This window comes from Vombatus ursinus, unplaced genomic scaffold, assembly GCF_900497805.2.
Source record: "Vombatus ursinus unplaced genomic scaffold, bare-nosed wombat genome assembly UNPS02010219.1, whole genome shotgun sequence".
Taxonomy (NCBI): domain Eukaryota; kingdom Metazoa; phylum Chordata; class Mammalia; order Diprotodontia; family Vombatidae; genus Vombatus; species Vombatus ursinus.
In genome coordinates this window covers 9,476,315-9,500,963 of record NW_020949997.1, presented here as the reverse complement: position 1 = coordinate 9,500,963, position 24,649 = coordinate 9,476,315, and the positions used below count along the sequence as shown (strand labels likewise).

The window sequence follows — 24,649 nt, the reverse complement described above, 5'->3', positions numbered from 1 at the left end:
TGTCCATCAATGGCCCTTAATCCTGTCAAATTTCTCTGGCATCTTCAGTGGCTCCACTGTCCTTCATAAATGGAAACAGCTGAAGGTAGATGTTTTGGCACCTCTAGATGCCAAGGTCAACTCCAGTTTTAATCTCTGGCTTAAGCCACTCTAGGCTGGTTACCATACATGCCTCCTTCTCTGAGTCTGTGCTCGTCACATTTATCACTTGTTATTTGTTGATTTGATTTTATCATATCGAGCTTTTAACAATAACAGAACACTAAAGGCTGGCAACACATGTAGTCCACAATGCCTCACTGGAGCCAGACAATAACTCTATGAAGTCAGTACTCTGGAGTCCCATTTAACAGATTAGGATACTGAGGCTCAGAGAGGGTACAAGATTTGCTCATGGCCACAAAGCTATTAAGCATTAGAGGTGAGATTCCAAGTCAAGTGCTCCCACCATACCACTTGGCCTCACTCATCATATACTAATCTATTTTGGAAGTTATTTCCAGGCCTGGGGAACCTGTGGCCTTCTAGGTCCTCAGGTGCAGCCTTTTGTTTTTGTTTTTTTTTTTTAGGCAATTGGGGTTAAGTGACTTGCCCAGGGTCACACAGCTAGTAAGTGTCAAGTGTTTGGTCTGAGGCCGGATTTGAACTCAGGTACTCCTGACTTCAGGGCCGGTGCTCTATCCACTGCGCCACCTCACTGCCCCAAGTGCAGCCTTTTGACTGAGTCCAAGTTTTACAGAACAAATCCTCTTATTAAGGGGATTTGTTCTGGGAAATTTGGATTCAGTCAACGAGCCACACTTGAGGACCTAGAAGGCCACAGGTGACCTCGAGGCCATAGGTTCCCCACCCCTGCTTGAGCTTAGGCACTTGCTCCATCCCTCCTTCTTGTTATTTAGTTGATGAGTCATCTCTTGATTTTTTTGTGATCCCATTTGGGATTTTCTTGACAAGAGGTACTGGACTGGTTTGCCATTTCCTTCTCCAGCTCATCTTACAGATGAGAAACTGAGGCAAACATGGTTAGATAACTTGCCCAAGGTCACACATTTGAACTCAGGTCGTCCTGACTCCAGGGCTGGCACTCGATTCACTGTACCACCTAGCTGCCCTCCATCCCCCCTGCTAGACTGTAGATTCCTAGAGGAAAAGGTCCAGGTCTTATTGTGCCCCTACAACACCTAGTACAGGGGCTTGCACAAAATGGACACTTAAATATTTATTAGACAAAAACATTTTTTATTTACTTCCCTTTTGATGAATTTAGACTGGTTCATTTTCCACATTAAAATGCCATCTTCCAGTTCTTTCCTCTCTAATCCATAAAATGCAACATCAGTGAAAAATTTAAAAAAAACAACATTTTTTAAAAACTAGATTTTACAGATGCCAACTACAACGGCCTTTTCTCGGTCGTCCTTCGTGACTTCTCTGCAGCCTCTGACAGGGGTTATCCTCACCCTCTTCTGCTCCACGCTCCTTCTCTCTAGGTTCTCATGACACAGCTCACTCCTGGATCTCCTGTTGTCTGTCAGCGCCTTTTAAGTCTCCTCTGCTAGGTCTTCTTCCACATCATGCTCACTCACTGTGAGTGTCCCCCAAGGCTCTGTCCCAGGCCCTCTTCTCTTCTTCCACACTATCTCACTTGATGTTCTCATCAACGTCCATGGCTTCAATGATTACATCTATACAGATGATCCTCAGATATATTTATCTAGCTCTAACCTCTCTCATATCTCCTCCAACTGCCCATTGGACATGTCAATCTAGATGTCTCATAGATACCTTAAACTCAGTTTGTCCAAAAAAGAACTCATTATCTTTCCTCCAAAATCTTCCTAACTTCCCTATTGCTGTCAAAGACACCACCATTTTCCCAGTCACCCAGGAACCTGGATGTCACCCTCAATTCTCTTATTTCTCTTACTCAAACACTTGTCAAATGCTATTGTTTCTACCTTCATAATATATCTCATACACACCCCTTCTCTCTTGACATTGCCATTACTCTAGCACAAGCCCTCATCACCTCATGCCTGGACTATTGCAATAACCTTCTGACATTCTGTTCCTGTATTCCATTGTCCCCCAGTTCTTCAGAGAAGACCGAGGAATATTTTAGTTGGAAGAATAACTGTGGAATGAAGTAGCTAATAATAGGAATTTTCTTTTAATTTCATTATACTTGAGGTTGGAAGGAGTGCAGAGTGCATTATGATCAGATCTAGGAGACAATCACTTAAGGGGAAGGGGTTACGTAAAAATTTACTCTCAGTCCTCAGCTGCTCATCATTTTTAAATGCCCCTCACAAAGAGCTAGGAGATCAATGGAGTTAGAGGCCAATGCTCTGGATCTAGGGGTACTAAGCATTTTTTTTTAATGGAGACAATTTATTTAAGAAAAGTTTTACTAATGCATTAATATTTGGGCAAAGTTACTGCAGTAGGTGTGAAAGGCAGACAGACATACTGTTACAGGCTATAGAAAAACTTAAAGGGTTCTATACAATTAAAATATGAAACAAGCCTCTAGGATTTAGATGAATGACTAACAAATCCATAACAGAAATTAAATCTGGAAGATTAGATTCAGTATTAACATTTAGAGAACTTTAATTCTTTTATTCTTTTCTAGTAAATCCCTTAGCTCTTTCCAAAGAAAGAAATCAGAAAAGTTTGGAGTTCAGCATACCAGGACCAAATCTAAAGTCTTCTACTGTCTTCTCTATGAGATCTTTGGGAATCATTAAAAAGAAAAAAGCCACACTTGTTGTGACTACACCACAGGAGTAGTATTCCCCAGGTGGAATAGACCTTAGAGGCCATCTGGTCCAACCCCTTCATTTTATTGATGAGAAAACTGAGTCCCCAGGAGATTAAGAGACTTGCCCAAGGCCACAGAGGTAGTAAGTAGAAGAGTTTGGGATTTGAACTCAGGTCCTATGACTCCATGTCCAGTGCTCTATCTTGAAATAGCTTAACTACGGTAACTTCTCCCTTACAGTAGCTGACATTTCTATAGTTTACAATGTGCTTTAAATACATAATCTCTTTTGAGCCTCATAACAACCCTGGGACATCATTACTACCGTTGTTATTATCCCTTTATGAAAGATGAGGGAGCTGAGGTTCAGAAAGGTGGTGACTTGCCTTAGTTGAGATTTAAAGCACTCTATCTACCAAGCCACACTACTTTATAACCAGATCCTGTTTCTACAACCATCGTTGTCAGAGAAGATACAGTAGGAAAAGGTAGATAGATGCCAGATGTCTACGATCATCTTTTTTTTTGGCAAGTCCTTTGCCACTAGGAAAAACAAGAAAAGCCTTGTGGATACCTGATAAAACACTTGTCAACCTGTGGGGGGGACATTCCTAAATGATCTCTTTTAGACAAAATAATGACTTAAGTAATGCACAGCCTCAAACTCTGAGGGGTCAAACGCAATTAAGAAGCACCCACATGGCTGCATAAACTGGTACTGCCCCACTGCCTCGGTTTCTTCTCCAACTCCTGTCGTAAAGTAGCAGCCTGAAAGACCCAGTTCCTATTAACAAGAGGGATAATAAAGTACCCCCAAAAACGAACGTGCCCTGTAGTCTAACACTAGAGCTTCAAGGTCAAGCTTGCCCCCCCTTCCCTTCATCCTCCCACTCTCCCACATATCATTTTATATATCCTGGGAGAAACACTGCCGCTGACTGTAGAAAACTGGTTGTCAAACCTTCTTAGTCCATAGACCATTTCAGTAAAGGGACATAAGACCCTAGAAAACACTTAAACTACACCCTACTAGACTGCAAAAAACAAACAAACAAACAAAAACCCAGAGAGATGGCGAAGAGTGCTTTTGACAATGCACTAATAAAAGATAAAACAAACAAATGAATTTGTTTAGGCCAGAAACAAAGTCATAAGCACTTACACTGCAGAGAAAGCATGCTGCAAACCCAAAGGACTCTTGAAAACAGGCAGGCTATTCTTTGCAGACCAATGCTCTAGAATGGACTTTGTGGGGCCTCTTTCCTATACTTTTGTCCAACCTGCCCAGTGATGGAACAAGAATTGGATAGTTTCTGGCTTGATAATGTACAGTGGAAATAATTATACTCACAAACCCAGGTACATCTAGATTCTGGTCACACTGAGATTTACCAACTGACATTTATGAAACCAGATCTTTAATTCCTTCTGAATTTCTTACACCAATGTCTAAATTTATTATCATATTAAATTTTGCTTATAATGGGCAGCTAAGTGGCATAGTGGATGAAGAGCTGGGCCTTGGAGTCAGGAAGGCCTGAGTTCAAATCCGACCTCACACACTTACTAGCTGTCTGACCTTGGGCAAGTCACTTATCCCGTTTGCCTCAGTTTCCTCATCAGTAAAATGGTAGTAACAATAGCACCTACCTCATAGGATTGTTATGAGGACCAAATGAGATAATATTTGTAAAGTGCTTAGCACAATGCCTGACACATTTTGTTATTGTTCAGTCATTCAATCATGTCCAACTCTTCATGACCCCATAGACCACACCACGCCAGGCCCTTCTATTTCACTATCTCTCAAAGTTTGTCCAAGTTCATGTTCATTGTTTCTATGACACTATCTATCCATCTCATCCTCTGCTGTTCCCCTTTCCTTTTACCTTCAAGCTTTCCCATCATCAGAGTCTTTTCCAATGAGTCCTGTCTTCTCATTATGTGTCCAAAGTATTTAAGCTTCAGCTTCAGTATTTGACCTTCCAGTGAATAGCTTGCATTTCTTTAAGTACTGACTGATTTCATCTCCTGCCTGGCACATAGTAGGTGCTATATAATGCTAGCTATTATTTTTATCCATTATTGCACAACGACACTCAGAAATAATCTCTTGCTCAGGTTTCTAATCAGGACTGACTCGACTCACTCCACCCCTTTTCTTTCCTGCCTGAGAAGCTTTTGTTGGAATAGGTTCAAGTTTCTCAGTGTGACCTATAGATTCTGCCTCTGCAGGCATGGAGCTCCAAGGACTTCAAAAAGCACTCCCTGCCTAAGCAGATATCAATGTTCCAAAGAAAAATGAGATTCCAACCTGCTTCCTTATGAGCTGAGGAAGAGGGCTGTCTTAAAACAACTAAGTGATTCCCTGGGAAGCTATGTTCTTCTCCATCTCTGGTACTTAACCTTATTTAAAAATTCCTATAAGAACCTGTCCAAAGCAATAAAAAGAGTATGTGTAACTTTTTTCCCTAACACAACCATCCAAAAGGAACTATCTTTCCTTGGTAGTTCTCCTGGCATACAAAGCATGAGAACAGTTAAAGCCATATTTTATACACATGATGCATATATACACAAACACATCAAGAGTTATTTCATTTTGCCACTAAAGTAAGTCCTACCAGAGAGGAAACTCTGGCGCTTGTTTGAGGACCAGTCTAGCTAAGCTCAGCAAGGTTTAGCACCAAAGAGTTTGGTACAAGATAAGTAATTTTTTGGTCATAAAACAACCTAAGTATGTATGATAGGGTTTACGATCTAGGTGAAAGAAATACTCCACAAGTAGGGAGGACCTGAGCTCAAATCTGGCCTCAGACACTTGACACTAGCTGTGTGACTCTGGGCAAGTTATTTAACTCCAATTGCCTCAGCAAAAAAAAAAAAAAATACTGCACAGGGAGGAACTTCCATACTACAGAAATCACATGGAGACATATACATACACACACAAAGAAAAACACTCCTAGCACCATTCTTCATTGCCAATGAGAAATGAAGCTATTTTAAAAAAACTGATGCCTTTGCTTTTCACTTCTAAATATATTCCTCCCCCCTCCTCTATCCAGCAGTCTTTCTTTAGAAAAAGGATTTCAAAAGAAGGAGGGGGGCAAGAGAAGCCGTTCAGAAAAACCAGAAGCTGGCTGGTTGGTTAATTTGTTTTTCTTTTCTTGCACCCTGGTTGATCAGAATTTTCAGTTCTCAAATGGGCCCACTGCCTAGCAAAAGGAATAATATGGTAATAGCTTCACTCCTATACCCACCCCAAAATACAATCATGAGGTTAGAAATATTTGAAAAACTTCCACTTAGGAAAATTTTCCATGGTCTCCTTTTCTTATAGAATTGGTGTGAAGAGGGAGGATAGGGTTCAAGTAGGACAATATCAGTGTTCGAGTATTAAGAAAAACTTCATGACAAATAAGTCATGGTAAAATTATTTTTTACCTCCATGAAAACCTTCCTCATTTGACCCCTGGGAGACAAGTTTAAAACCCTGGACTCTGAATGGGTGCCAGTGAAGTACAAGCACTGGCAAACCCTACCAAATTATAGAAGTCTCAAGGACAAGTTCAGTGAGATTGTGGCTACTGTATGAGGGCCATCTTAACAATGATACTAATAATAATAATAATAAAAATAATAATAATAAGCAGGAGGATAGTCAGTATGATTATGTAGTGCTTTAAGCCTTGCAAGATACTCTGCAAATATTATGTCATTTTATTCTCAACAACCCTGGGAAGCTATTACTCCTCAATCACCTTTGCTGGATCTTCATCTAGGTCACAACCATTAACCTTCAGAGTCCCCCAAGGCTCTGACCTGAGTGCTCTTCCCTTCTCCCTTTATGGCTTGTTGATATCATCAGCTCCCATGGATTCAATTATTATCTGCATGCTGATGATTCTCAGACACATTAATCCACTTTAACTTCTCTTCTAAACTTAGTCTCACACCTACAACTGCCTATTGGACATCCCAAACTAGTGGTCCCACAAACAGCTTAAACTCGACATACTCCAAACTGAACTCATTATCTTTTCCCCAAGCCCTCCCTTCTTCCTAACTTTCTTATTATTGTCAAAGGTGCCATCACTCACCTGGTCACCTAACAATCTAGGTATCATTCTTGACTCATTACCCTCTTTCACCTCCTAAATCCAATTTGCTCTCAGGTCCTATTGGTTCTACCTTCATAATATCTCTCACATACACCCCCTTCTGCCCTGACATTGCCACCGCCCTGGTAAAGTCCCTCATCACTTCATGCCTGGACCACTGCAATAGCCTTCTGGCTGGCCTCCCTACCTCAAGTATCTCCTCACTCAGATATATCCTTCACTCAACTGTCAAACTGATCTTCCTAAAGAGCACGTCTGACAATATGAGCCCCACCCACCCAATTCCATTCATGGAACTCCAGTGGCTCCCTATCACTTCCAGGATCAAAAATAAAATCTTGGGGCTTTTTAAAAGCCTTTCATTACCTGGTTCCTTTCCTACCTGTCCAGTCTTATTACACCTTACTCCCCTCCATATACTCTTTGATGCTATGACACTGGTGCTGTTCCTTGAGCCAGACATTCTATCTTCCAACTCCAGGCATTTTCACTGGGTGTTCCTCATGCCTAGAAATGCTCTCCTTCTTCATCTTTGCCTCTTGGCCTTACTGGCTTCCTTCAAATCCAAGCTAAAACCTCTCACTTTCTATGAGAAACCTTTCCTGATCCCCCTTAATACTAGGCACCTTCCCTCTGTGATTACCTCTAATTTCTCTTGTATATATCTTGTTTGTACATATTTGTATGTATGTCGTCTCCCCATTAGACTGGGTGTTCTCTAAGAGCAGAGATTATCTTTTTGCCTTTCTTTGTATTTCCCAACACTTAGCATAGTGCCTCTCACATGGCTTAATAAATGATTGTTTGACTTGGCAATAAGCAGAGATCCACAGGTTTTACCAGACTGCCAAAGGGGACCATGACACAAAAAAAATTTAAGAAATCTTAGATTGATCTGTGAGATCCCTTTCAGTTTTGAATTTATAATTGTCCAAGGCTACTAAAATTAGTCCAGAATTAGGCTCTCAATCAATAATCAATTGTTCAATAAACATTTATTTAAGGTCTCTTCTAGATGGTAAACATAGTACACATATGTAGAACAGAGATGTCAAACTCTCAGCCAAGTGAACCACATTAAAATGTAACTGGGAAATATTTAACAAAACAAATAAAAATACAATGCAACATAACTAATATTAATTTGTGGTTTTCTAAGTCAATATGCTGGCAGACAGATCCATCTCCATTTGAGTTTGACAACACCGCGGTAGAGAGCTCTGGATTCAAAGGACCTGGATTCAAATCTCTCTCTGGACACTTACTACTTGTATGACCTAGGGCAAGTCACAACTGGGCTTCAGTTTCTTCATCTGTAAAATAAAGGAGTCAGACTAGATGTTTCTGAGCTCCCCCTCCAGCTTTCGATTTATCATTCTATTGTCGCAGTTCTTCGTGGCCACTTTATCTTTTCTGCTTCAAGATTTTACTGAAAATCTAAAACTCTGCATTTCAGGGCAATCCTTACACCATCAACCAGCCTCCCAGATTCCTCATGAACAAAGATCAAATCTTGCAGGGTTCTGTGATTCACGTGCTATTACTGATGACCAGGGAATTTCAGTCACCTACAGACTAGAGTCCTTGTTTGAGCTTTGCTTTTCGTCATTTAAGCCTTCTAATTTAGCTAGTAATATTTACCTGGTGATGTGGCCAGTAATTGCTAGGTCTGATGGGAGTGGAAGATCCAGGGACGGAACAGGGACCGTAACTGAACACCCCAAGCTGGAACTCTTTAAAACTAACTCTGCCGTCACCATCTTGGTCCAGCTTATTAAACAAATCCTCAAGTTCCTATAGAAAAGACATTGAAACTCAGAATTAGGAACAGGATCTCTGTGTGTTACAGTCATGTTTGTTTTAGGAAGTTCAGGATGTCTTTTCTCCTCTCTCCTCTAACCCAGATAGTAACACTGGGAAGTATTTCTACAGAACAAAATGAGGCCTGCTGAGTTTTTAGCATTACAAAAAAACTTTTAGAAGCTCCTTATAACAGGCAATTTTTATGGCACAATCAGTTAGCATGTTCTACTACTAACTGAAAAGTTGGTTCCTATCTTCCATTTTACTTAGAAAACTTCTCAAAAGCAATTCTTTTTAAAGATGTTTCATTCATTTTTTACTTAAATACAAAAAGATAAAAAAAGAACATTTCCATGTACATAGTAGAACATTAAAAGAAGATTCGGTATAAAACCATAAGTTTCCATTTCATACTATTTGCTTTTTTTAAAAAAACTATGTAATAACTACCATGCATCATTTTCAAAGTTATTTTGCTTTTCTGTGCTTCCTTCTAAGTTTTCTTTTATCCTCTGCTGTGCACTTTTTATCCTGCCTCCCTCCCTACCCTGCAGTAGAAAAGGCTACCATTAGACACAAATATGTATATGATATGTAAAACCACACTATACCTATTTCTATTTATTAGTTCTTTCTCTGGATGTGGATAGCATCTTCCTTCATAGGTCCTTTGTAGTTGATTTAGGTATTTATAATACTCAAAATGACTCAGTTGCTCAAAGCAGTTCTTAGAACAACATTGCTGTTACTGTATACAATGTTCTCTTGGCTCTGCTCATTTCACTCTTCATTATTTCATGCAAATCTTTCCATATTTTTCCAAAATCAACCAGCTCATCATTTCTTATACCCCTGTAGTATTCCATCACAATCATATACGAAAATGCAATTCTAAAACCGAGAAACTTTAAAAAAAAACCCAAACCCTCTACATTGTGGTATAATGGAAAGAGTGCCATATTTAGAGTTGAAAAATGTTACTTTGAATGCCAGCTTTGCCAACACATTGCCTGTGTAATATTGGATAAATCTCTTAATGCCTCAGTTGAGTCATCCATAAAAATAAGGAGCTTTGTTGTTTAGTCACTTTTCAGTCATATCTGACTCTTCATGACCCCATATAGGATTTTCTTGGCAAAGATATTGGAATGGTTTGCCATTTTCTTCTCCAGCTCATTTTACAGATGAGGAAACTGAGGCAAACAGGGTTAAGTGACTTGCCCAGGGTCACACAGCTAAGTATCTGAGGACAGATTTGAACTCAGGAAGATGAGTCTTCTTGACTCCAGGCCCAGCACTCTATCTACTGCACCACAAGGACATTTGACTAGATGACTGATAAGGTCCCTCCCACCCTCCCAGCTCTAAATCTATGATTCTATCACCTGAAGTCAATAAACATCTGTGCAACAAGGCTTCTCGATAATACTTTTTACCTCCAAGCATTTAACATTAATTGCACTGTTTATCAGAACTCATTCTATCCCCGAGCTATGCCATGTATGGGTAGCTATGCTTCCTATACATCCCTCTTTTGGTTAAACAAGGTTTATGTGGCCTCTGCACTTGGGACCCCACTCTGAGCTGTGAGACATAACAGAACTTCGAATACTTCAAGAATCCAGCCATGTGTTGGCAAATTCTGGTGTGAAGCCGATTTCAGATTCTCTTACCTCTTTTTCAAGTTCCTGCAGTCCAATGTTTTTGCAAACTGTTGCCAGTTCTTCCTCATCTAGATAACCACTGCTCCCCACTCCAAGTTCTTCCCAGATTCCCCGCACCTGGTTCTCAGTTACATCTAAGGAAGCATTAGGGGACTTTGGGGAATTTCCAAATATCTCAGGGTTCCAGGTTTGGCCTGCAAATCAGAGATTTTACCATTCAGGTTAAACATTTGAGAGAATTTAAAAAGTGAGAAAAACTTTTTCTCACTGAGAGCAATAGAGTTACCAAAATATTCAGAGTAACCCTTTTCTTTTAGAACAGCAAACAATTAGAAACAAAATGAGCTCCCATTGACTGGGGAATGGTGGAACAAATTACAGTATATGAATGTTATGGAATATTATCACAATGTAAGAGGTGAATATGAATATGAAAAGTTCAGAGAAACTTGAGAAGACTTGCACAAATGATGTGGAGGCAGAACAAAAAGGATAGTTTACAGAACCACAGTAATGGAAAGGAAAATAACACTAAAAAAAAAGACATGAAAACCTAGATCAATACAAGGAGATCGGATTCCAGCAGACCGATGATGAAACGTATTTCCCTCTTCTCAATAGAAACATGGTGGACTATAGGAGCAGGCTAAGGCATCTGTTATCAGAATATGGCCAATGTCTTTATGTATTTTGTTTCATTGTACTTCACTGTTTCAACATACATAAGATTATATTAGTGAAAGATTATTGGGAAATGACAGCAATGTAAAAAAATAAATCGTAATAAAACCCATAAACATACAAAAAAGAACATTACCTATATATTAAAAATATCTAGATAAGTTTCTGTTAAAATGTCTCTTTCCCTCTGATTTTACCCAGTGGTGTCTGAGAGCTCAATTTAGTCAAAGGGCACTTATCTTAGGAGAACACAAGGGCTGCAGATGTATTAGGATGTATGTGTGAAGGAAACGTATATCTTACAAATTGTTTCCGCATACTCCTGAGAACATCAGTCATGTGGGCTCAAGCTAGCCTGCTGAGTGAAGCAAGAACAAAAGGCAGCATGCCAAACCATCAGATTCCAAGCCCTACTTCTGCCAAAGCAATCTGAATGTGTCCGGTGAAGGCACGCCATGGTCTGAATTATTTGGATAGACTGGGTCGTACTAAGAAAATTAAATCTATTTGTATATGCACAACACACAAGTAACACTGAAACTTACAGATTAAAAAAAGAAAAAAAAGGAAAGGATGCAAATTGGTCTAAATGATCTCTGAGGATCTTTTCAGGTCTAAAATTGTAATTTCTAAAGCACTGAGGATTTAGAGATTTATTTCCCAGGGTAGGTACAAAGACAAGTTTAAAAAAAAAAACATCTAATTATTCTGTAGTTCCATCTGAGCATTAGCATGTTAATACTCTTGCTGTCAGCTCTAAGCTATGACGTAAAGGTTCCCTTACAAGGCTGTAAAGGAACCAGTTTAAAACAAATCTAAACCTGCTCCTCAGGTAAAGGTCACTTAAGTGTTTTGGGGCTGAGTTTCTCTTAAGGGTGTGGGCAGCTTTGTGACTGAATTCCTCTCAAACAATGGCCTTCTTCTGCCACACTTGGTTTAAGTGCAAACATCTACTGAAATATTATGAGTGGAAGAGGTCTCCCTTTTCTTTTTTCTCACTTCATCCTCCTCTGTCTTCTGTCTTCTGTCCTGGAAGATTGGCGGGTGGCATACCAAACGTCTCCCAATATCTTCCTTGATGGAGGGCAGAGACAGGATTTTTTGATTCATCCCACTTTACATCTGCTTCCCTGCCTGGTCTCCTTCCTCTATCTTCCAGCCTCCTTTTATGTACTGTCTTCCCCCATCTGATTGTAAGCTCTTTGAGGGCAGAGACTGACTTTCTTTTTATTAATTTTATCCTCAGTACTTACGCTGCCTGGCACATAGTTAGGCTTCCTAATAAATGTGGATGGGATTGGACTGATTTTTTCCTTACTCAAAGAAGTCTGACTTTTACAGGAACACAAATAAAAGAGTATGCAAATGGTGGCTAATTTTTAATTTCAGAAAAAATTCAAGTTTATTGTCAATTGCCTGTGCTCTTTGGCCAGGCTTCTCTTTTTAAACTCTACAGGACTGCTGTCAGGAGGTAACCCCAAGATGTCCATCAACATGGAGAGAAGTTAAATATCCAGCACTGATGTTCATTAGTCCTTCATGGCCTGCGTTTGATAAGACAGAGTGAGGCTGGTTCAAGTTACAAATCCAACATTATTTGGACTGGTATTTGTTACAGAAACCTCTGAAAACCTGGCTCAGATAGCCTGTAGTAGTAAAACAAACAAACAAACAAACAAGAAACACTGGACTTGAATGAAGTCTATTAGCTCTGTGACCTTGATTAAGTCATTAAGTCTGGGCCTCAGATTTCCTCAACTATGAAACTGAGGGAGGGGAGGAAGAGAGGTGATGTGGAATAAATTATCTCTAAACTCCCTTTCAGGACTAATATTCTGGGATCTATGGACACCTCTTCAGTGGTCCAGTGGTCTTAAGACTTTTTAAGCTGATGGTCACAAGTACTTGTATCATAGCTTTAGAATATCCCTTTGGAATCAGATTCTGCTGACAGTCACCTTGAGGAAATGTGAATGTCTTCAGTGGTTTTATAACCAGTTTTTATTTCACTGATCTTCCCCAAGAAGGAAGCCATGTCCTCACAGCATTCAGTAAATCTATCTCCCTTTAGATGCCACTATACCTTAGGCACAACTTCCGTGCTATAATATTAATTCTTTGAAGTCAAAAGATTTCAGCAGCCTGAGTTGTACTGGCTTTCCCTTTCCAATGCATCCCACACATGCACCCTAAACTAATCTACCTCCAAAAACCCTTTCTTGGTGTCCCTCCTATACTCAAAAAGCTTCAATGGCTCCCTATTTTTTACTGTATTAGCCCAAACTCTACCTCTTAAATATTTCTGCCTGTCTTTCAAAGTCCCCCATAAATAGTCCATGCTATCTATCCAATCTTATTTTTCTCTATGTCCTAACACTCTCCCTTCCACTTTAGCTAGACTAATCTGTTTACTGTGTTATCAACATGCCAATGCTAACTCTTCCTTCCATGCTTTTACTCATGTTGTTTCTGTCATTAGAAAAGTGTCCCTATCTGTCGTCTGCCTATCTAAATCCTACCCATCATTTAAGGTTCAACCTAAATCTCACTCTTCTATGGAGTCTTCTCTCCTCAATTATTTTTCTCCACTGAATTCCCACTGTGTATATACCATGCACATAGTGCCTAATAAATGTTTATTCAACTGAATTATATTCTGTATCAAATATTTTAACATTTAATGATATACTAGCTTATATTCTTTACTATTATTTCATGTATGTTACTCGTCTCCCTAACTAGATTATAAGCTTCCTGAGGGTAAGAACCATGTTCTGAAGTTTTCTATTCCTTTGGTTGACTAGGGTGTATCTAGAGAACCCTTCATGCAAACATATGCCAAGCTTGCTAATATTTTCCCCTTGGATAAATCAAAGGGGCAGCTTGGTGCTGGGCCTAGAGTCAGGAAGATTCCTCTTCCTGAGTTCAAATGTGGCCCTAGACATTTTACCAGCTGTATGACCCTGGGCAAGTCACTTAAACCTGTTTGCCTCAGTTTCCTCATCTGTAAAATGAGCAGGAAAAAGAAATGGCAAACCTCTCCAGTATCTTTGCCAAGAAAACCCCATATGGACTCATGAAGAGTCAGACACGACCGAAAATACTGAACAACAAACATCTGATGGACTTACAGTACTCTTACCTCATCCTGAGGTGTAGCTAACGGGATAGCCTTTTTTTTTTTGTTTTTGTTTTTTGCTTTTTGGTGAGGCAATCAGGGTTAAGTGACTTGCCAAGGGTCACACAGCTAGTAAGTGTTAAGTGTCTGAGGCTGGATTTGAACTCAGGTCCTGCTGACTCCAAGGCCAGAGCTCTATTTACTGCGCCACCTAGCTGCCCCCTAACGGGACAGTCTTAAAGGATTGATTGGAACGCTCACTGCCTTAGCGCTCTCAAAGCAAAACACTGGCCAATGTGTTACAAATGAAGCAACAAGCTTTATTCTTACCTTGTGTTTCAAAAGTCTCATTCTGGGGTTCTTTAGCACTTTCAGCTTCTTCATCTGACTTGAGACTCTGTGAAAAAATTAATAAAGAAAGAGAACGTCTAAGTGAAGGAAACAGACTAGAGAGAAATGCACTATGGCTTAATTGTGGGGAAAGTCTAGTATACAAGGAAGTCGAACCTAAACAAATCAATTAAGTAGTTTCAGAAAACAAGAATGAAATTTCAAATCTTTGCCAGTATTTCCTTTACTCTTTGTTAAGATTGTCTTAGAGCAGGAGTTCTTAATCTTTTGGTATCTTGCACCTAGGGCAGCTAGGTATGCACAATGGATAGAGCACTGGACCTGGAGTCAGGAAGACTCCTCTCCCTGAGTTTAAATCTGGCCTCAGATATTTAATAGCTGGGCAAGTCACTTAACCCTGTTTACCTCAGTTTCCTCATCTGTAAAATGAGCTGGAGAAGGACATGGCAAACCATTCCAATATGTTTGCCAGGAAAACTCCAAATGGAGTCACCAAGAGTCGAATATGACTAAACAACAATGAATCATGGACCCTTTATCAGTCTGGTGAGGCCTATAGGCCCCCTCTCAGAAAAATGTTCTTTAAATACGCAAAATAAATGCAGAGGATTACAAAGGAAACCAAATATACTGAAATATAGTAATCAAAATATAAAAAATACATGAGTTCATAGATCCCAGGTTAAGAACCCCTGCCTTAAGGCCTCAAATTTTACAAGACTTCCCATAATACGTAACATAGAAATCGGCAAATGCTACAAATCAGGGATTGATTTATTATTCTGTTGATTTTCTAGACTTACAAAAGTGATAAAGAAAATGTTAATAATGCAGTTAAAAATATGTCGTGCACACACCCCTCCCCTGCTCCCCCACAGGGAGCCAACTGTTAAATGTTTACCAGCTTCCCTCTGCCTTTATTACTGGAAGTTATGCCTCTCTTAAGTGCCCAAGGTTACACTTAACTCTGTTAGAGACAGCATGGGTTAGAGACATAGCCTGGTAAAATACTGGCCTTTAAGTCAGAAGGGTGAACCCAGGTATTAACATTTATTTGTTTTTGCTTTTTTTTTTGGTGAGGCAATCAGGGTTAAGTGACTTGCCTAGAGTCACACAGCTAGTAAGTATCAAGTGTCTGAAACCGGATTTGAACTCAGGTCCTCCTGACTCCAAGGCCTGGGCTCTATTCAATGTACCACCTAGCTGCTCCTCAGGTGTTAACATTTAGTGGAAAGAAGATTCAATTAGGACATCTAGAGAGCACAAATGTGGAAGCAGTGTGGTGCAATGGAAAGAGTATTCAATTTAAAGAGAGGAGCTGGCATACAGCGTAGTGTCAGAGGAACTGGGCTCAAATTATGCATTTGCCACTTCCCAATCTATATGACTTTGAGCAAGTTACTTAATCTCTATGGGCCTCAGTTTCCTCATCTAAAAAATGAGAGGGTCACACAATAACAGAGTCTGACAATATATGCAATGTTCCAAAAACAGTTATCTATTCCTAAGTTTTTTTACAGAATATTCCTAGTACTACCATAACCTTTTGATGTCAAGACATGGAGGGAATTAATTACTCAGGCTCCCCACCCCTAGTTCCATCATCAAAGCCAGCATGGTAGACTCGGTCAGTGCTAGTCTGCTACCACTTGGCGTTTCTTACATTCTTACCCCTGTCTACTGCTGGTATAAGAATAACTCTAGTTAATAAAATACAATTTATCTTTTCAGCATGCTCATAGCCCTATAATAATGTCCTCAGGGACAGAGACTGAGGACCTCTGACACCCAATCTAGTACTCTTTCCACTCTACCACACTGCCCTTAACTGGATTGGCATATGATGGCCAAACAGGACAATTCAGGTAGATTTGGGAGGATCTGAATTATTCACTTTGCCAGTTAAAAGCCAAAGTCAGTGGTAAATGTCCGGTGCTCATCCACAAAGTTGGAAGTACATGCTCTCGTGTGTTCTACGTGATCAAGGTATGGCGAGTCTAGCCTCTTATACTTTAAAATTACTTGTTATGAAGCTCTAACCACCAGGGATTCCTACCACCACTTCTTTAGCACGTGAGGTTTCATTGTGGGTCTAGTTATTCTACAAGGAGTAAAAACAGAGATTTTCACCCAGTCCTAAAAGGAAGTGACCAGTCAGATGATTCACAGCAGAACTTTCATGCCTCCCTGATCCCCAGCTCTAAGGGGGCCTTTGGCGGCTGTGACAATCACAGAGGCAGAATTAGCCCAACACTAGGTAACTGGGGAGAAGGAAGGACTGCATGATGGAACCCACCTCGACACTCTCCAGAGAGGCCGAGCGCCTCAGTGGGCTTTTCACATTGGCATTTATTTGCTGTTCTTGCAAAAACTTGGTTTCAGTCACAGGATCTTGTAGCTCTGGTTGGGACCGACGACCATACCACTTGGCTCCGTTCACATACTTTGGCTGAACTTCATCTGGGCCATCTAGGAAGAAAAATCAGGAAACTTGAGAAATATTTTTAAAGGGGAAAAAAAAAAGTACCTAGGCCTATACATCCCCAAATAATGCCTCTTTAAAGTCTCCTGGTAGCAAAATAAAAACAAAAAACCTTCAAAATAGGACCTATAGGCTGATCCCCAGTGATCAGCCCATCAACATATTGCTACGTTGACGTATTTTAATAAATTCCTCTTGATTCTCAAAAAAAGAAAATGACATATAACTTTAGAAGTTTGCCAAGAGGAGCAGCTAGGTGGTGCAGTGGATAGAGCTCTGGCCTTAGAGTCAGGAGGTCCTGAGTTCAAATCTGGGCTCAGACACTTGACACTTACTAGCTGTGTGACCCTGGGCAAGTCACTTAACCCCACTGCCTAGCCAAAAAAAAAAAAAAGAAAAGAAAAGAAAGAAACACATTTCAAAAGGTAGAGATGTGGAAAGAGTGGATTCTAAACATGAGGAACCACGTATTCAAAGATAAGAGAGGGTGGGATGAGATTAGGGAAGCACTAAGTCCAGTGTCGATGGAATATAGAGTTCTTCAAGGGGAATAATATGAAACAAGACTGGTATGGTAGGTTACAGCCAGGTTGTAGAAGGCCTTAATTACTGAGCCAAGGCTATGGATTACCTGTGTGACCTTGGTCAAGTCATTTACTCTGTTTTGTTTTGTTTTTTTAACCTTACGAGCAAATGCTTTTTAGCAAGGCTATCCAATGCTATCAACCTTTTGGAATTTGTAATTGGATTTGACTTTAAATGCCAGGAAAAAAAGAGATGGCTAGATGATTATTTTCAAATGTGGCGAAATCCTTTATGCTTATTTAGTTGTAAACGTTCCTTGTATGAGTAAGAGGAATTATAAATAAAAGGAAGTCAAATGTCAAGTGGGACAGCAAAGGTGTAGGAGGCACATGGGAAAGAAAACAGGGCAGTGTTACACAAGGCCCTTGTGAATCACTAAATATACCAGGGAAATAGACTCGTTAGGCAATCTAATTTTGGCAATACATTCGATTTTGTTCCCTAGGAATGAATCTAAACTCATCTCCAAAGTTTGAAGTATTGGTATTTCGGCAACTGGAGAATGATCTATTATCTAAAAACATCCCATTGCAAGCCAGGTTTTTTTTAATGCTTTTCAGTTTCAATTTTCTTCCCTTACTTCCATTTCCCTGCTCCTGTTTAGTTCATTCCCTAGCCCTGCCCACCCTTGCCAATTATCTTCCTATGATAATGAGTTGCCCAGAAAAACCCACATATTTTCCATAGCATTTCACACTCGATCTCATCAGAACAGTACAGAAAAACATCACCTCCCTCTTTCATGGCCAGATGTTTTTGAAAAATGAGAGGCAGCTGGGGTAGTGACAAGAGTGTTGGACATAAGAATTAGAAGATATAGGTTAAAATCTTCTCTCTTGGAGGGGAGGGGGAGTTTAGAACTCAAAATCTTACAAATGTGAATACTGAAAGCTAAAAATAAATAAATTAATTTTTAAAAAATCTCTCTGTTTCTTGATAGTTGATAGACACTTAACCTCTCTGTGTCTCAATTTCATTATCTGTAAAATTAAGCAGTTGGACCAGGTGATCTCTAAGGTTCCTTTCAGTTCTGAATCAATATTAATATGCATCACTTTAATGTGCATGATCACACAAGAGAACAGAGAAAAAATAAGTCGTAGAGGAGGAGGTAATTCTACCATATTCTCAATTGTTAGACCATAACCGAATTTTAAATCTGCAAAGGACCATAGAGACCAGCATGGCTGCATCCTTCATTTGACATATTAGAAAACCAAGCCTCAGTGAGATAAAGGGGACTCTGTAAGGTCACACAGTAAGTGAGTGTTATGAGTAACCAAGACAAGACTAGAGCTCTAGTTACCTAACAAAAGTTTGGTCCTTTTTTTTTGGTCCTTTTCCAACTGAGACACTGCCTTCATTTGTGTATGTGCCCATGAACATGTATGTGAAATATAATTTATAATGTAGATTCAACTACAGGGATCATTGTCCTGCAGCACAGGCCCGACACAGTGCCAGACTTGGACCCAAGAGAAACTTGGGCTCCCCTCCCTCCTCTGACACTAGCTATCCTTAAGTTTCAGTTCCCTTAACTGTAAAACAGGAATAACAACACCTATAGTGCCTATTTCTCAAAATTGCTGTGAGGATCAAATGAGACAATTTATGTAAAATGCTTTGCAAACTTAAAACCCTAAATACACTCTTGCCATACAATAGGCACTCCTTAGTTTTCTGAGCTTTAGAATAATTTTTGGTCTCTTCACACAGGTACAAAAGAATGGCAGAAAGTAAAGGGAATGGAAGATAAGACAACAGGAAACAGGGCTGGGTAGGGGGCAGGACAAGGTTTCTTAAGAAGGAGCGGGCTTAGAAGGGGTGGAAGCTGGGAATGCAAAAAACATGCTGAAGCATAAGGGAAGTAAAAGAGCAAGGACAAGGTACAGAATATGCGGGAAGAGAGACCAAGAAGTCATAAAGGAGATGAGCAGTAGGGTTGGAAAGTTAAAGAAAGAAGGAACTTTGTGGAGAAAATACACTGCAGCTCTGGAAAGACATCTGGTACCTCTTTACCACATATATATATGAGTTTTATTTTATTTTTTTTCAGCAAGTCAACTGGGGTTAAGTGACTTGCCCAGGATCACACAGGTTGTAACTGTTGTGTCTGAGGCCATATTTGAACTCAGATCCTCCTGACTTCAGGGCCGGTGCGCTATCCACTGCACCACCTAGCTGCCCTGTTTTGTTTTGTATTTAACCCTGACTTGGGAAACAATTTCAAATCAGGCCTAGAATTACGTGGGAGTTCAGCAGGAGTACCTTTTTGAATGGGGGCACAGAGTCGAGTGCTGGGAAATTCATCCTCAGCTGGTTTGAGGGGTGGAATGTCAGGCACAGCATTCGAGCCACTTAACTGTGGATAATTTTGAAAATCTACACAACAAAAAAAAATTCAAATTAGATTATAATAGTGATAGCAACAAATGTCTGAAGTTTAGGTCTTCCCATCCCTTAAAATGACCATCTTATATCTTTTTTTCTTTTCATTGCTAAATTCCTAGTGATAGTAGTCTATACTAGTCTGCCTCGACTTCCTCATAATCTACTTACTTCTCAATCCCTGGCAATCTGGCTTCTGGCCCCCACAAATTCTATCAATCAATAATCACTTTTTTTTTTTGAGGCAGTTGGGGTTAAGTGACTTGCCCAGGGTCACACAGCCAGTAAGTGTCAAGTGTCTCTCAATAAGCACTTATTAAGCACCTACTATGTACCAAGCCTTTGCTGGACTCTCAGGATACAAAAAAAAAAAAAGAAAAAAAAAAGTGAAAACAGTATACACCATTAAGGACCTAACAGTCTGGGGAAGCGCGTACACTTGACTGAAACTGCTCTGTCAAAAGATATCTGTGATCTCTTAACTGCTGTATCTGATGACATGTTCTCAGTCCACGTTGTCCTTGACCTCTGTGTAGCTTTTGGCATCACTGACTCCAGTCATATATCACTTTACTTGTAGGCTCTCTTCTCACCAGACAGCTGAACCTCCCACTGCATTCCTTTCAGGCCTGGAACTTCAGACCTGCCTCACCCCCCTCCTCTGCCTCCTGCTTGATGAATACCTAGATGGCCCATTCACCAGAAGACTCTAGCATTGTACCACTTCCTCCCTGGTCATTGTCTTTTTGGGGGGGGGGGGAAGGCGGGGAGGCAATTGGGATTAAGTGACTTGCCCAGAGTCACACAGCTAGTGAGTGTTATGGGTCTGAGGTCTAATTTGAACTCAGGTTGACTCCAAGGCTGGTGCTCCATCTACTTCGCCACCTAGCTGCTTATCATTTTTATTTTTTTTTTGCTTTTTGGTGAGGCAATCAGGGTTAAATGACTTGCCCAGGGTCACACAGCTAGTAAGTGTCAGTGTGTGAGGCCGGATTTAAACTCAGGTCCTCCTGACTCCAAGACCGGGGCTCTATCCACCACGCCACCTAGCTGCCCCTGCTGGTCATCTTCTTGCTGGTCATCCTGTTGCCAAGCTTCATAAACCCAATTTGAATGCTACCTCCTTCAAAAAGCTTCCCATGAGGGGCAGCTAGGTGGCACAGAGAATAGAGTTCTGGCCTTTAAGTCAGGAGGATCTGAGTTCAAATCCAGCCTCAGATACTTACTAGCTGTGTGACCCTGCACAAGTCACTTAACCCCAATCCGTCTCAGCAAAAAGTTTAATAAAAAAAAAGCTTTCCATGATCCCCACCACCTTTTATTCTTCCCGACTAGACTGTAAATTCCAGGAGACAAGGGTCAGCGTCTTATCTAAATTTTATATCTCCCTCAGAACCTGGCCCAGTACTTTGCATGTAGTATATGTTTTAAAATGTTAGTTTAATGGACCTGAATATGTGGGGATTTCCATATCAGGGCACTCCCTTATTTTTCTTTCATCACTCTAGATCAAGCCTTCTTTACTCCAAGATGGTGCCACGAAACACTTGGCAAGGCAATGAATTCACCTTTCCCAGACTTTCTGTTAATATGTCACATACCTAACTTCCTGTTTTCCTTCACACACCACATGAGCCTTAACATCTGAGCGTCCCACTCCTGGGGGGAGGGGAGGAGAATACAAACTGATTTTCATTATTCTTCTCAGTATCCCTATCAGGTGGAGGTATATATTGTGTATATTATGACAGATATTTTCCAAACTGAAGAATTAAGGCACAAAGATATTAAATGACTTACTTCAACTCACACAGATATTCAGAGTTATGGCCAAAATTAGAATCAAGGCTACCAGATTCAGAGGCCCATGCTGTCTCTCTAACAGATTACATTATTCTAGAGTTTGGATCATAACAAGTATGTGCAACTAGGAGAGTGAAGCAGAAAAAAGATTAACTGCACAATGAGGGAATGACATTGAGTAGAATTTCATTTAACATTTTATTTACTGTCAGGATACTAGGAGATACCCTATGTCCCAAGGCTAAGGCCAGCAAGCAAGCTGTGCCCTAAGCCTGGCAGAACAACAATCCTCTGCACTCACCCTCTGGATGAACTCAAGTCACAATAAAATCCCAGAATTGTTTCATGTAATTATTGTACTGCTTTGACCAACACCAGGTGTTTCCTGAGCTCAGACAAGTTCTGGTCATGAAGCCCTGCTATGAATCAAACTTGTCACAATGGTATAAGTATTGAGATCTCCCCACACTGCCTGGGGTTCCCCCCACTAGGGGTGGGGCTTCAGCACGAGTCCTTGCTTGCAAGCTATTTCCCTCACTTTGAAATTAAATTTCTGGGGCAGCTAGGTGGTGCAGTGGATAGAGCACCTGCCTGACTTCAAATCTGGCCTCAGGCCAAACACTTGACATTTACAAGCAGTGTGACCCAGGGCAAGTCACTTAACCCCCAGTTGACTAAAAAATATTAAAAAAAAAAATTAAATTTGTTTGATTCTTGACTCTCCTGTCTCTAGCCTGCTCTGTTTGGTTCTGGTGACCCCACAGGTTAGAGGCTGGTTCTTTCCGGTTGACATTACTAACATGGTTGCCGTTTCCAAAAGTCTAAAATTGGTGATGACAGTAGGATCCTCTCAGAATCACAGACTCTCAAAGCTGAAAGGAACCTCAGAGATCATTTAGTCTAATCTCTAACTGAACAAGAATCTACCTTACAATTTTATATAGATCCCAGGAATAAGATTAGAATCTTTCTGTATTCTGTTCTGGTTAGACCACTGTGGACACTACATTTCAGGAAAGAAACCGATAAGTTAGAGAGAGTCCAAAGGAGGGTAACAAAGATGGAAACGTTAATAGTCAAGGATAGTTAAACATTCATTAAGTACCCACTATATGCACTGGGAATACAAAAAGAGGCGAAAGCCAGCCATTGATCTCAATGAGCTCACAATACAACGGAAGAAGGGCCTCAAGGTCATGGCATCTGAGGATTCTGTGAAAACACTGGAGATGCTTATCCTTGAGAAAACTCAACAGGGTTTGGGAAGGGGGCATGATATCTAATCTTCAGGTATCTGAAAGACTTTCATGGGGACTGAAGATAACACTTGTTCTGTTTGACCGCACACGGAACAGCAATGGGGAGAAGTTACAAAGAGTCAAATTATGTTAGAGGAAAGGAGAAACTGAGAGGCGGCAGGTGTCCCTTCATTGGAGGGCTCCACGCAGAGGCTGGATAACCATTTATTGGGTATGCTGTAGTAAATATTCTTTTGGGCAGTATGGGTTGGGCTAGACATTGTCACCACCAAGCTATCTATTACAATCCCTAATGATAAGCTATCCAGCCTCTACTTGAAGATTCCTGATGATGGCAAACTCACTACCTCCCTGGGTAGCTCACTGCACTTAAGAACATCTCTAATTGTTATGAAAATTTTCCTTATGTCAAACCTAAGCTTTCCTCTTGCAACTTCTTTCTATTATTCCCAGCTCTATCCTTTTTAGCCAAGCAGAAGAAGGGAAATCTCTCAACCAAATGTTAGCTGTCACCTTCTTCCAAGTTTTCTGTCTGAAACAGCAGAAAGAGAATGAACCCCGCTGTAATTTAGCACACATATTGCAGAAGAGTCACTGCCTCTTTCAATATCAGGGCAGCTTGAAACAGACAGACTAAGAATTTGCCAAGGCCACAGAGTTTATCAACAGAAAAGTCAGCATTTCGACTTTATGGATGTCTATTAAAGGCATTCTACCATGCTGCCTCTCAGAAATCATATCATAAGAATATATATCACTTTACCTCAGAAGCAAATAAACTACAGCCAAATCTTGTAATAAAGTAGGTCACTACACTCTATATTTGGTTAAATCATAAGCTGGACTATTTCCGTCTCACAAATACATATTAAAACACATAGTATTACTCTAATCTGAACACGGGAAACCCATAAGAATGGTACTATCTGTCCCTTACCAAGACTAGAATCCTTACAGGGTTCTATTTTTTTTTTTTAAGTGAGGCAATTGGGGTTGTGACTTACCCAGAGTCACATAGCTAGGAAGTATCATGTGTCTGAGGTCACATTTGAACTCAGATCCTCCTGACTCCAGGGCCAGTGCTCTATCCACTGTGCAACCTAGCTGCCCCCTTACAGGGTTCTATTGAATGAACTTAAAATGACTGAATTGTCAACTAAAGAACCAGGATCTCTCCTCTCATACCATGAGCTCTGTTGAAGAGTCATTTCATATCCATTATTTTATTCAATCCTCACAACAATCCTTTGAGGTACATAGGGAAAGTATTTCTATTTTATGTATAAGGAAACGGAAAAATACAAAAGTTATGCCTTGACTAAAGTCACACAACACAACTCGTCAGGGACAGCTAAGGAAACAGCATAAAGATTTCCTGTACTCCAGGGCTGTGCTCTTTCCTTAAGACACCATGCCCTCAAAATGCAACAACAAAGAATGAAAACAAGCCAAAGACAAATGTGAGGCACATTCTCACCTGGTTCCAAGTAGCTACTATCTTCATCAGAGGTGCTGACATCAATATCTGATGACAATACAGCCACAAATCCTTCTTTAAATTCTTCAAAGTTTACCTGGGAAAATTTTAAGAATGGAAAGAAATCTTTTTAGCACCTTAAAGAAACCA

The 24,649-nt window shown here is 40.3% G+C and overlaps 1 protein-coding gene across 6 annotated transcripts in view; it reads right to left on the bottom strand.

The window, feature by feature from the left end:
• NINL (ninein like) overlaps positions 1–24,649 on the bottom strand; it is a 184,330-nt gene that overhangs the window by 82,100 nt on the left and 77,581 nt on the right. For 5 of the 6 annotated variants that reach the window (XM_027853948.1, XM_027853953.1, XM_027853950.1 and 2 more), the window contains exons 3-8: positions 24,500–24,596; positions 19,841–19,954; positions 16,802–16,974; positions 14,485–14,551; positions 10,365–10,549; positions 8,530–8,682 (exon numbers count right to left, since the gene is read on the bottom strand). In XM_027853948.1, the coding sequence (XP_027709749.1) occupies positions 8,530–8,682; positions 10,365–10,549; positions 14,485–14,551; positions 16,802–16,974; positions 19,841–19,954; positions 24,500–24,596 (789 nt within the window). The remainder of the gene's footprint in view (positions 1–8,529; positions 8,683–10,364; positions 10,550–14,484; positions 14,552–16,801; positions 16,975–19,840; positions 19,955–24,499; positions 24,597–24,649) is intronic. The other variant, XM_027853951.1, reaches the window with a different exon arrangement.